The following is a 14,015-nucleotide window of genomic DNA, read 5'->3' as shown; positions in this document are numbered from 1 at the left end:
TATTTGCTTTTTTCTAATATGTTACAAGTTTAGTTTCAATATGTTAAATGTTTAGTTTTCCATCCTTTTATTTCATGAATTCTCAACAATTAAAAAATAAAGGTATTGGGGCTTCCCTGGTGGCGCAGTTGTTGAGAGCCCGCCTGCCGATGCAGGGGACACGGGTTCGTGCCCCGGTCCGGGAAGATCCCACATGCCGCGGAGCGGCTGGGCCTGTGAGGCATGGCCACTGAGCCTGCGCGTCCGGAGCCTGTGCTCCGCAACAGGAGAGGCCACAACAGTGAGAGGCCCGTGGCGGAAAAAAAAAAAAAAAGGTTTATGCAAAAGTAATACCAAAAAGCAAATATAATGATGACTAGCTAAAAGTCACGTCTTTTCAGCAGTTCTCTTAATTCATGGCTTAAAGTCAAGAGTTTAGGGAGGATCACTCAGAATTGAAGAGCTGACTACACATTCAGTTCCTTTCACTTTGATCGTAGCCGTAAGCTGATATAAAACTACTTTTGAAGTATTTCCTAATAGTTCCATAGGTTTCTGAAGAGCAAAGCAGAAGCTCTTTAGAAGGCTCTGGATCATATAGTTACCCACACACTGTGCTGGGGCTTGTGTTCTTGTTGTTAAAGTACAGTGAGCTTCAGAATTTGAGGTAGGCTGCAAAACTTAAAAGTACCCAGAGCTTCTTGGCAAGTTGATTTTTGAGTAAGGTCACCAACTGGATTGTTGTTTAGGCCACTCCTCTGATCCCAGCCATTTGAATCTTACATGATGACATAGTTTGCTGGTAACCTGTATATGCTTGCTTTGGTGGTTCCGCATGAGAAAATTCAACAGTATACGAATTTGTATCCTCAACCCAGAACTTGGTATTTTCACTCAGTCACCCAGCAGTGCAGTCAAACCCTGGGCACGTATCACTTCATTAGATTATTTTTCAGAAATGTTAAAACACCCCAATTGATTAATGTCATATGTAGATTCTATAAAAGGAAGTTGGTTTTTAGATATTTCTGCACACAAATTCAGAATTTTAAACATCTGGGCCAAAGCCCTCAGAGAACTTAATCTGACTTCTCTGTGCCATGGGATCACTAGACCATTTTCTTGACAGATTAAAGTTTTTGTTGTTATTTGTTTTTAAAGTAACCTTCATTAGTCTCTTCAAGTAGTTTAATGACACAAAGCCTGGGGATTTGAACACACTCTGCACTGGCACCGTGTCAGCGTCTGTCACCACCTTGATGACAAGACGTGGTGGGGCTGTTAGATTTTTTTCTACTCCCTGGGTCCTGGGTGCTGAAGCCACTGTGGCCTCCCCGTCCACATGGCTGGGCCAGGTCTCTGGGGGAGGATGGCAGTAGGATGGAGGGTCCTGCCATTCTCCGCTATTACTGCAGCTGTGGGACTTGGAAAAGTCTCCTCTTGCAAGAATGGAGACTGATGGAGAACCGTTAGCCTTAGGAAGGGCCCCCGGGGTCTTACCATGGCCTTGCCAAGGTCTGCCTCTGGTTTTAAAGTTTAATTTGTTTCTACTCTTAGGTTCTGTAGGAAGCTGTGGATCAGAAAAGGATCGCTTTTCCTCTGGTGAAGAAGCAGTAGAAGCTGACAATGAGGATGAAGCTGAGCCCTGTGACGATGGCAGTGAAAATGCTGTAGAAGCTAGTGTTGGAACTAATGTGGGCTGGGCAGATGCCATGGCTAAAATCCTTAACAAGAAGACTCCTAAAAGTAAACCCACCATTCTGGTCAAAAACAAGGAGCTGGAAAAGGAAAAAGAGAAGTTAAAGCAAGAGAGACTAGAGAAAAGAAAACAGGTGTGTCCTACCAGTTGTTCTGTAGATTAGGTTGTCTAGTCTAGTTCTTATCTGCACCAGATTGTTCCCTGCAGTGTTTGTCCAGCTAACATTACAGTTGGTAACTTGCGTTTTATGTGAGGGTGCATAACCAAGGTTGTGTTCAGAAATCTAGTCTGAATCATTCTGTTAAGCATGTTCACTTTTTGTTCATCTAAGCAAAGCAATAGAAATGTAAACGCCAAGGAAATGGATCCTTTCAAAATCAAGTAGTTATACATGTGATAGTGACTCCTGGGTTTGAATATCTTATTCAGCTTAGCTGTCCAGATACTAACTTTATTAATTCTGAACTAATAGAATCATGTTAGTTACTTTTTGCTCAAAATCTGTTTTATGGTATAACTCTTTGATGATGTCATTGTCAGGGGTTGGTTGCAGTTCTGAAAACAAACTGTTTCACTGTTGGATAAACTTGAGTTCCTGGTACCTTTTGTTAAACCACTGGTGGAAGAAGTTAGACTAGTGCCGCCTACTAATGAAAGGGAAAGGCCAAAAGTTGGACAAAAGTTTGCTGTTGTGTATTACAGAGGAGATATCCCCTGATGAGGTATTTCTATGTCTAAAAATATTTGGTTACTGAAATAGGTATTATTTTTTAATGAGAGAAAAGTAACTTTCTACAATCGTACTGACAATATAAAAGTACTCATTTCCAAGAGTTATGTTATAGGTAAAAATGAAAGAAAAATAGATTTCAATGGCATTTATTTCCTTTTAAGTTCACCATCCCCTTATCTTGTTTCAAGATGAATGTTTTCTTTGTTCCTAATACTGGTTGGCTCTCTGTAAGAGGCTATATAAAGATGGAACTTTTCAAGTGTTGCTCTTAGAAACAACGTGCTCTTTTATTAATTCGATATTCTCATTGTACTTTATTTAAGATCAGTTTTATCTCTAAATCTTACTGATAGCTTTTCAACTGAAAATTTGAATCTTTGTTTTCTATCTGGCAAAAGCTAGAAGAGGCTTTAATCCTTAATTACCTGTAGTCCTCATGTTCCAGTGAGAGAACAGCATTTTGAAGCCAACAGAAACGAGTCTGTAACTCTGCTCTAGGCCAAAGCTTTGAGTGCTAGAGATGGTACTGTCCACATAATGCATGAAAGCACTCGTGTGGATACCAGAAACACAACACAGCAGCCACAAACACTCTGAGTGTATATTTCTGGGTAGAGTCTATGTAAATTATCGTTTTTTTTATGTTAAATATTACTGGTTTCCAGAATATTAGCTACTTATTTCTAATCATAAGTATAAAAGTACATTTCAAAGTTAAAAAATATTTTGGGATCCTGCATGCCTGTTATCCCCTGGGTACAATAGAAAATTAAGAATCAACTGTTTTAAAAGTAAGATTTTTTAATTTCTGGCATAGTCTGATAATGAATTTCATGATAGTTAAAATAAATTACATGATTTGGGGAAGAATCTACTCCTTTAAAAAGGAATCAGAGTAATCTTGATACCAAGAGCAAAGATTTGGTTTTACCGTGATCAGATGTTTTTATTAATACAAAATGAGAGATTAAATGAATGGAGAAAAGGAAAAGATAAAAGGAGACTTTTTTTCCACTGATTCTTACTGGTTTTGATGTTCATCAGCTTCTTGGTGATTAGTTCATCATTTCAGTATATTTGATATTGGTGATAGGTTGGCCTGAGGAGGGGACCTGGAGAAGCCGTGTATCAAATCAGGTACCTGAGACCAGGATACCCCTGGAAAACAGTTTTGAATTAGATTGTGTTGTCTTTGAGATTTCCTTATCTCCTGATCCCTTTCTATTTCTGCATTATAGCAAAGAATCAATTTGTTGTAGTTTGTGACTGATATGCTATATTTGGCAAGGATATTGGTCAGATGTGCCATAAGAGAAAAGAAAAATAGTCACTGTATAAACAGGGTATATCTGGATATGACGCTATTCTTTTCAAAGCTGATACAAATTCTTAATAGTTCTGACTGCTGAGGAAGTCAGTTTCTAAAAATAAAGAGAAACGGTATTTAAACCTGTGGTTACGGAAGAGGGTAGTTTGGAGCCTCGCTGATGCTCCCCTCCGAGGATCTGGTGATGGCAGGGCGGGAACGGGGCTGCGCACACCCTGCCTTGTCCTGCCCGGCTGGCGGCTCTCCAGGCCCCTGCTGTCAGAGAGCCTGCCGTCAGCTCACTTGGTGCCTCTCACATGACACTCGGAGTGCTAACCACAGGCTCCCTGAGCCGAACCCCTGAAAGTGTGGGTTTTTGAAAGTCCCTGTGACAAACTAAGCCAGAATGATTTATTACCTTTGTCCTTTCACAGAGTATCATATCAAAGTATGCTGCACTTTCAAAAATGCCTAATATTCTTTCACATAACAATATTTATAACACAGCTTGATAAGAAGCGGGAATGGGAAATGATGTGCAGAGTAAAGCCAGATGTTGTCAAAGACAAAGAAACAGAGAGAAATCTTCAGAGAATTGCAACGAGGTAAGACAGTGTTCTTGCCCTTTAAAAAATAAGTACTCTAAAGCTGTGGAGTGATCCATTTCGGACTAGCGTTGATTCTTAAGGTCTGCCTTCTCAGAGCCAAGTGATTTATGTCTGAGCCTCTGAGCCTCTGCCTATTGAATACTGGATTCAACCGCAGATTTTGGAGGTCTCGTGAGGCAAGAATGTAACGTGCTAAGTGGATATTTGGTGTGAGCCTCTTCCGCGTCATGTATTTTATAGTCACAAGAACCGTATAATCAGACCTCTTCCTGCCTTTCTCTTAGGGTGCTTGTCTTAAATTACGGCACTAGATGATTATCTTTGTTAGTTTGCACTGTATGACGTCACAAATTGTACATTGTAGCAGCTTCGTGCTGTCCCTTCACTCAGCATTTTTTTTTTTATCATTGGCACCAAACATTCATTTGTTGCCCTCTGTGTTCAAAGATAAATAGAATCTGGTGGCTGCTGCATGGTCTTTGCCCACTTACGTATAGGAGTTCTAGTCTCTTTGTAAATAAAGGTACGTCTGATGTGTTAGGAGCATGTGATGGGAGACTGTAGGGGAGTTGCAGCAGGCTCCACGGTGGAGGTAACGGTTGGGTTGCTGCTTAAAGAATATAGCAATTACATTTAGTGGAATTCCCTTAAATGTCCTGTTTGCCTACAACAGTCCATCTGGGTGTTGTACAGTAAGACAGTGAGGCTGCATGGGTAAGAGAGGGAGCAGTAGAGCCAGACTGCTGACCTGTCCCTGGGCATTTACTTACTTTCTCTCTGTCTCAGTTTATTTTTCCTTAGAAAAAGGAGAGAATATTATACCTACCCTATAGGATTTCTCAGAGAATTAAATAATTAATACCCGTGCAGAGCTTAGAAGAGTGCAGGATTAGTGCCAGAGAATAAGTGCCTCCTTAAATTTTATACCCTGGGCATCTCACTCTCCTCACTTTGGTCCCAGCCCTGCTGTGAAGGGTATGGAATTTTACCCTCCTTATAAACAAATAAGCCAGCTTGGTAAAGTTTCTTCGATGCTGGCAGGAGACAAGAGGCTTGTGGGCCAGAGACAAAGGACTTTGTTACTCACGGCAAAAGCAGTAGCCAGAGCTTCACGTTCCCACTGGTTCCCTGTGTCCCACGGGGGCAGTGCAGGTGCCCTAGATGGATGCCTGTGCCTGTGGTGGGTTGTGTTACAGGAGAGGAACTCTGTACCTGGGAGTCTGTTGCTTTTATGGTGAATGGTAACAAGCCTGCTCTTTGTCCGGGGGGAGACGTTACCTCATCTTTCAAGGTTGCGTACTGCAAACACAACCCTGAGAAATGGCCTGGGTAAAGAGCAGTCGGGGCCTTGCATTCTTGAAGAACCCAGCAAGAACGTGCAGGGATGCTCAGGGCCTGTGGCGGATTGCGTCTGCCAGTGATGATTAGAGCAGGAAAATTAATAGGTTATAGAATTTTAGAGCTGGAAGGGATGTTAATGGTCTAAATCATTGCTGTCCAGTAGAAATATAATGTGATCCATGTGTGTAATTTAAAATTTTCTTATAGCCACATTGAAAAAAGTATAAAGAAAGAGGTGAAATTAATTTAAATAATACATTTAACTCAATATAGTCAAATTATTATTTCAGCATGTAATCAATATAAAACAATTATTAAAGAGATTTTAAAATTCTCTTTTTCATACTGAGTCTTCAAAATCCAGTGTGTATTTTAAACTTGGAGCACATTGCAGTTCATACTGGCCATATTTTGTGTGTTCGCTAGCTACGTGTGGCTCGTGGCTACTGTAATGGACATGACAGTTCTTAATCTTCAGAGTTTATCTTTCGGTGAGTTTAACTATAGCACAAAGTACTTCAAAAATATTTTTTTAAATTAGTCTTATAAGAGTTGCAGGTAACATAGCCGAATACTTTTTAAGCTTCTTGAGTATTGTTTTTCCCATTTACAGATGAAATTGAGATCCAGAAAATCCTTCCTAGCATCAGCTGATTAGACAGCTAACTGTAAATAAAGGCTGTGCTCATTCCATTTACACTGTAAAGCCTTTATATTTTGAGAAGTAGATGTTTGTGTTAAAACATCTTAGTTCTGATTCTTAGTACTAGTTGTACAAAAGTTGATTTAGAAAGACTAAAGCTGAAAAAAAATCACAAATCAATCCACATATATTTATTCTCTATTCAGAAGTTTATATTCATTCATTGAAATGTATGTTCACTTTTCAGATTTGTTCAGCGCTTTTCACTTGAGTGCCTGTTAAATTAGTGCCTCTTTTCTGAGCAGTGAAAATACATTGTTTCTGTCCTCAGAGTTTGTGTTCTAGTGTAATTGTTACTTAACTACATTGCTCTGGTCATTTATGTTCTATAGGGGTGTGGTGCAATTATTTAATGCTGTTCAAAAGCATCAGAAGAACGTTGATGAAAAAGTTAAAGAAGCTGGAGGCTCTATTAGAAAGCGTGCTAAGCTGATATCAACTGTTTCCAAGAAAGATTTCATCAGTGTTCTCAGAGGGATGGATGGAAGCACAAATGAGAAAAGTTTGACTGGGAAGAACTCGAAAGCCAAACAGGTAAGACCGTTAGATAGGATTCAGTGCATCAGATGTCAGCTCTTAGAGTTTTGAGGTGAAAAAGCATACTATAAAATTATAGGGTTGGTTTTTTTTTTTTTTTTCAGATTTTATTAAAATGTCTACATGCCCACAGCCTAATTTAAAAGTTTGTATTCTTAAATTTCATGATGACTTATTCAGTATGGAAGTTGCCAGTTGTAGATGTTAGAACTCAGGAACCAGTAGATTCAGGTAAATTTTTTAGAGACAGAGCAGTCTCTCTCCTATCTGAAATCCTGCGTTTTGTGCATTTTGTAGAAGACTAAGTGAGGGATACAGCTTCAATTGAGATTGTTACCCACAGCGGTAATTGTGATGGTGTGTAACATCTAAAATGAAGAATTGGAGCTTTGGGAAATATGGTGAGAATTCATCCTTGTGCTGAGGCAGCTTTGATGATACTTGGCTGTTTGGGAGATGAAGAACATAAATACTTTTCATGATCTTTGGCATGAATCTCTGCTTCTCCAGCCTTTTGACCTATGAACCCCACTAGCTTTCTTTTTACTGTACCAGGTGAAAGGTTCTGAAATGTGCTTTACTCTCAGAAGGGCTGTGTTTTTTTTTTTAATTAAAGCAAAGTACATCGTTGCGTTTGATGACTTGGTTTCTATGGCCAACAAAGAGTACTTCAATCAGGAAACTAGAGTTGCTTTCGTAAGTTTTTTGTTTGTATTTTGGGAAGACAATAGGAACTCTGGCAAGAAGAGCATTTAGGAATTTCATGCTAGCCTAGTGTTGAAGTATTTTTCAAGTTTCTTGATTAAGTGGCCATTTTACCTAATTTTGACAAAAATTTTCTAAGCTGTTTATACTTTGCTGATCTCTTGAATATCAAAGGACTCAAATTTTGTATATTTATGTAAATGTGGTGCTCACTGGTGCTGCCTTTTTAAAGTGTTTGTCAGAAGTAATTATGAACACATGAATACTGTGCATGGGGATTTGTACTTTTTAGTTAAAAAGTCTTATCAGGCTGTGTTCTGTTCTCACTTGTGATGTAATGATACTTTACTGTAAGAACTGGAGAAAGATCCAGCAGCATTGGATGAGAAAGAGCTAATGGGGCAATGGAAAAGGAAAGACTTTTTTTCCCTTTTCCTCATTGGTTTCAAAGTAAGTTTTAATAGAAGCATTTGTTTTTGCTTTGGGATTAGTTTTTTCATGAGTTATGAAAATACATGAAGGGTTCTTTTCAGTGGAATTATTGCATTTTCTTTGTTACCATTTGCTCTTTTGCCCTTGACCTTCTTTTTTTCTACTTGAGTGATCACAGGCATGGTATTAGTCTGAGCCAAGGTCAAAAATTCCTTGAGATTTAAACCAAAGTGGCTTTGCTTTAAAAGTAATTTGTTTCTAGAACTACCTATCCCACACAAGTGCTACCCTGGCACATTTTTTTCTTTTAAAAATGTTTGTTTTCATTTTGATCTTATACTTATGGAAAAACGTAAAGTACCTATTTGTACCAGGTGTTATCCTTGTATCTTTTAAAGGCTTACAATTCAGACAGACACATGATCTCAAGTAAATAAGATTAACATGACAACATACAAATTCTCAATTAGTATGTCTAGACTATTATCATCAATTATACTATGTACAATAGACTATAAATTAAGTGGCTATTCCCATCTGTGGGGAGAATTTCAAAGTAACCTATATTATTCATTTAGGACATAGAACAGTTAAGTCTATGTAGGTTACTTGAAATAGGTGGACTTTTAAGGCAATTGAGGAGAAGGAGGGAAGGCCAAGGTGGGAATCGGTTTGGTGTGCCAAAACACCATTCGGAAATGAGTCATGTATTAATGGACTGGATAAAGGAGAACGTTAATTAAGTAGAGAATAAGATTTCAGCTTTTTCTCTTATTTCACCTTATCCTAGCACCACTGCTGCTACACATTTGCCTAACAAATGCTCCTTCTCTCCTCATACAGTCTGACAGAAGAGATTTTATGGAAGTTGCTCATTGGTGTCTCTTTTCTGAGCATAATGGTATTCAGAACACAGGCTTTTAATCTCTTATTTCTAATATTGTGAAATCTTTAGCGTCCATCCACATATAAACTGGATTCACTGGCAGCTATCTGTCAGGAAACCAATCTAGAAAGACCTTCGTATCTTCAGCCCCTTTACCCGGTGGTTGTGACATTAAAGTTCAAAACAAACAAGAGCCAGTCGTGTTATATTAAGCAAAGCTGGGTAGAGTGGTAATAATCTAACATAGAGGTCGGGTCCATTACTGTCAGTATACCTCAGGAGTGCTCTTGGTGTTGTGTGTGGTTGGTTGGTTTATTTGTTTGTCTGTTTGTCTGTTTTTGAATCTTTAGGAAGACATGTGACTTGGGGATTTAAGAACCCTGTTTCAAGAATGTCCATACTCCTGCAAGACATTAGAAACTTTGAGACATTGTGACAAACGTTTCTTAGCTATATTACGGCCCTGAACAAGTTACTTTTCTCAGAACCTTTTCTTTTTTGCTGCATTAATTTTTTTTAAATTTTATTTTCAACGCAATAGGAACACTGCTCCAAAAGGGAACTATGACTAAATAAAATACCCTTCCCCATCCCCCTCTACCCCTTGTCTCGTCCCTTCGCCCCAAGGTAATAGATCTTTCTTCTAGTGTTTACCTCCATATATTAAATAATATTCATACTGTTTTGTTATCAATATTAGATATTATCTTTTATGGAAGGTAGAGAATTGGCATTCTTAACATTCCTTCGACCCCATACATCTCATACTCGGTCCTTCCAATATAGTATATTCATGTTTTTGGCTAAATCAGTATTCAATGTAAACATTATTCACTGCTAAGCCAAGTAATATATGATAATATTATTTTCTTTCTTTATTTCCTTACAGTTTTTGTTTTCCTGGAATTAACATTTGCTTTGTTTTATGCACCAAAGGCTTGCTACACTCTTCAAAAGAACTCTTAAACCCTTCTCAGTACTATTTTCTTCATGGTCACCCTGCTACAGTCCAGACTGATTGTTTTTTACCTGCTAGGCACTGTCTATTTTCGACTTTGCTTTATCACTGTCCTGGGAATTCCCTTTGCCTCTTCCCTGTGCAGTAGTCTCTGTTTCTTGGACTAAATGTCTTATTTTCTCTTGGCTTTCTCCCTCATTTTGATGAGGTTACATTTACCAGTAGCTTTCTGGGAACGTATTTGGGTATTCTCATTTTTAATTGATGCATTGGCTAGATATATGTAGTGGGTTGAATGGTGGCCCCCGAAATAAGTCCACATCCTGATACCTGGAAGCTGTGATGTACCTTATTTGGAAAAAGGGTCTTTGCGGATGTAATTAAGTTCAGGATGTTGAGATGAAGAGATCATACTGAATTATCTGCATGGGCCCTAAGTCCAGTGACAAGTGTCCTTGTTAAGAGACACATGGGAGATCTGACAGGCAGAAGCAGAAGGGGCAGTGTCACAGCGGAGGCAGAGGCTGGAGTGATAGCCACGAGTCAGAGTGCCGACAGCCCCCAGGAGCTGGAGGAAGCACAGAAGCGCGTCTCTCCCACAGCCCTCAGGAAAGGGGGCCTGGCCACACTCTCAGCTGTGCCACGCTAAATGGCTGTTGTTTTAAGCCACCCACTTGGTGGTAGTGATACTATGGCAGACATGGGAAACTAATATAGTATAGATGTGTCTTAGAAATAATCTTCCCTCAGAAATTTGAAGTTATTGTTTCGTTTTCTTTTTCTTTTTTTTTTTTTTTTGCCAGTGAGAGGCCCTGTGCTGTTTTGATTTCTGGTTCTTTACCCCTTGGAACCTTTGGGCTCGTCTCTCTATCTCTGCTGTTCTGAAACTGCAGTGAAATGCGCCGGGCGGCTTGCTCACTCCCTGTGCTGAGCCCGTGGCAGCTCTCTCAACCCAGTGACAAGTTCACGTTCCTCCCTTCTAGACACGTTGTTTGGTTTCTTGGATTTAATATCTTTGATGATTTTTGTGCCTTTTTTTTTTTTCTGTGTTCTCTTTCTGGAATTTCTGCTAATTGGTTGTTAGATCTTCTGGATTGATCCTCTGATTTTCATAACTTTTTTCCCCTCTAATTTTCTCTCTCTCTGGCACCTTTCTGGGGGAAGTTCTTTGATTTCTAGCCCTTAAATCGAGTTTTAAAAATACATGACTTCATATTTTTTAATTTTGAAGAACAGTTTTTGTTCTTTTGTTTTATTCTTGGGATCCTATTATTGTTTCACGAATGCACTATCTGTTCTCTTTGGGGAATTAATTATAGGCATCTTAAATTTGTCTTCTACTCTGCGTTGTTTTAGTCTCTTCTGAGCTCATTTTTGCTGTTTGCTTTGGCCTCAGTCTTTCCAGTTGGAGGCCTTCCTTAGTACATGGCGATCCTCAGTGTCTACTCATATTTACGAGTAAAGTACTAGAGAATGGATTGAGCATCCCAGCATGAGCCCAGGCTTTACTGGTTGGTGAGCTCAAGAGAGTTGGTGCTTTTGTTGGGGAATGTCCAAATGTCAGTTTCTTTAGGACTTTCTTCTGGAACTTTATATCTTTTCTAGAGAAGACTCTTAAGAATCCTCTGCCTATGTATGGGGTAAGAACTTGCTGCCAGTATTCTTGGAGCAGAATGTAGGAATAGTGTTTGGGGCTCCAGCATTCAGTATGTAGACTTATCCAGTACAAGCTCTTTGTGTTAGCCGGTGCTCCAGAGTCCAGGACCTCTCTGGTTTAATATTTTCAGGGAGTAAACTACTGTCCATGCTAGTGTCAGTCACCTGCCTCCATAAGCGGGCGAGGGGGCCAAGAGGTCTAATAACTGCTGCTTACACGGACTATCAGCCATTCTTCTGTTTTTATCACACCCATTACCCCTACCTCTGCCCACTGCCCCCAGTTCCTGAGCATGGATCCACTGTTTGCCACTTAAACATCAGCTTATTTTTCTCTGTTAATTGGTTGCTACTACTCTATCTAGTTTTCATCCCCCCAAAATTTGCTGGCGTATTGTGTCTCCTATTGTTTTCCCTTCTGTATTGTTTCCTTGTATGTTTATAACTTTTATACCTTTATTTTAATTTTTGTAGGCTTTTCTGTAAGAATTGGAGATAAATGCATGTCTGGGGGTTAATTGGAAGACCTCCTTTTTATTTTAAAAGCAAAAAGGTTCATCTATCGTAGCTTCCTATTGCTTTAATGGAATTACTCGTAGTCTTAAGTTGATTATAAAGTATTTCACAAACAATAAACCTTTAAATTTTGACATTTTTAATGTTTTGAAGTGAATTGTTTGAAAAATACATTACAGGCATACTTCCTAAAATTTTAGCCATATAAAGAGGGAAACGTCCACGTGAAGCAGATATATTCACCTCTATTTCTATGGGTTTGCATCTTCTTTGGAAACAATCGTGATTATCTCTCTTCCTTTGAGAGTCTTTAGCTATTTAGATTCATGCTCTGGCACATGTGTGTTTCGCATTGTTTCTTAGAAAATAAAGAAGAAAAGAGAGTATAAGCTTTTTAAAAAATTTGACTAGTCTGTTAATTTTTGTTATGTAATCTGATCGATACCGAGAATTACTAATTCATTTCTTTACAAGTCACATATCTATGACTTATAACTCTTTTTTAAGGGTGATATGTATTTGTGCATTATACATCTACATTTGACTTACTTCATTTTATGTTTTTATATTTACTGTTTTCGTGAGCTACAACTTCAGCTGTTTAAAGTCTGCTCATTTCATTTAAAACCATGATCTTCTTCAAGGCCTTTGGTGCCTAGATTGGAGTACTTTTTCATATGTTCCAAGACTGCCTTTCATATCGTTAGCTCTTTATCAAGACATTTTTCCTCCTCTGATCCTGCTGACTTGGATAATGCTGTTGCCCTTAGAAGTTTTTAAATCTTTTTCTTTCCTAATTTTGTTGTAGGTAGTCATTATTTCTAGAGCAAAGTACTTGGGAACTCATATGTTATAAACCCCTCCTTAGGGCAGAAAAGGTGTAATTGCTTTTTAAAGATCATTTTTAGGGAAAGAGATTTTGAAATGACTTACAAGTATTTTAAAAGATGTCACACTGATATATTAAATTACAATTGAGTCACCAATTACTGTACTTTACTCCTTGGAGCTGAGCTTGGGTACTGTGAAGTAAGACAAAAAGGTACTTGATGGGCTTGTTTCAGAAAAAATAACAGCTAATATTTGTAAATCAAAAAAAGCCTTCACTCTAGTGCCTAGGGCAGTTATTATTCTAAGTATTTTTCATCTCTAAAAAAAACGAGCTGTTTCTTCAGTTACAGTTACATATGTATGGTTTAATTTTTTTTCTTAATAAATAATTGTGTATCTCTTTCATCACGTTAAGCCAGGTCATTTGTACAGAGGATATGCATCACGTTAATAAATGTAAACACATTACACCTTGGCATTCACAAATTTAACACTCTGGTTTTTTTTGCTTTTTCCTTTTTTAAAAAGTTCCTCATATTGTAAAGCTTATATGCAGAAGTATGTCACTTACTGGTGAGTTCACTACCCAGTATCCACTTTTATGCCCATTGTTTCCTCTATTCCCTGTCATGTCATGCATGTCACAGTAAATCTTGTTAAATCAATACAGGGGACTTAGTTTATTTTTATTTTTTATTTTATTTATGTTTTGTGAGATAGGGCTATGAAATGCAACATTGTTAGTGGAAGTGAGAAAGCCTAAGAAAAGAGTGATTCTTAGCCAAAAAATAAAAATTTGGGGTAAAGTATTGAATGTCAAATTCAGTGGAGGTTGGTTCTTTGAATGAATCAGTCCATCGAATAGAAACGAGAAGAGAAACCATTTGAAAAATTGTTTTAGTATGTGTTCCAGGTGGTACAGTTGTTAGCTCATGAAATTAGAAAGTTTTAAAGTTGGAAAAAGTATGATGTGAGAATGTTCATAGAAAATGTGACTCTCAAGAGGAATGTGCTTTGGAAGAATATAAGAACCTTAGCTTTGATTTTAAAATGTCATGAAGCAAACATACTGGTGGCACTAGTTCATACATTGAACCAACCTAGCCTGTAGGTAAAGGTGCTTTG

At 38.3% G+C, this 14,015-nt stretch overlaps 1 protein-coding gene across 1 annotated transcript in view; it reads left to right on the top strand.

The window, feature by feature from the left end:
• RRP15 (ribosomal RNA processing 15 homolog) overlaps positions 1-14,015 on the top strand; it is a 43,461-nt gene that overhangs the window by 10,984 nt on the left and 18,462 nt on the right. Inside the window, exons 2-4 of the mRNA XM_024739219.1 lie at positions 1,537-1,811; positions 4,225-4,322; positions 6,702-6,903. Coding sequence (XP_024594987.1) covers positions 1,537-1,811; positions 4,225-4,322; positions 6,702-6,903 — 575 coding nt within the window. The remainder of the gene's footprint in view (positions 1-1,536; positions 1,812-4,224; positions 4,323-6,701; positions 6,904-14,015) is intronic.

This window comes from Neophocaena asiaeorientalis, unplaced genomic scaffold (assembly GCF_003031525.2).
Source record: "Neophocaena asiaeorientalis asiaeorientalis breed wild unplaced genomic scaffold, Neophocaena_asiaeorientalis_V1.1 scaffold477, whole genome shotgun sequence".
NCBI classification, from domain to species: domain Eukaryota; kingdom Metazoa; phylum Chordata; class Mammalia; order Artiodactyla; family Phocoenidae; genus Neophocaena; species Neophocaena asiaeorientalis.
Note: the sequence above shows the minus strand (reverse complement) of the source record. Positions and strands in the feature narration are given on the sequence as shown.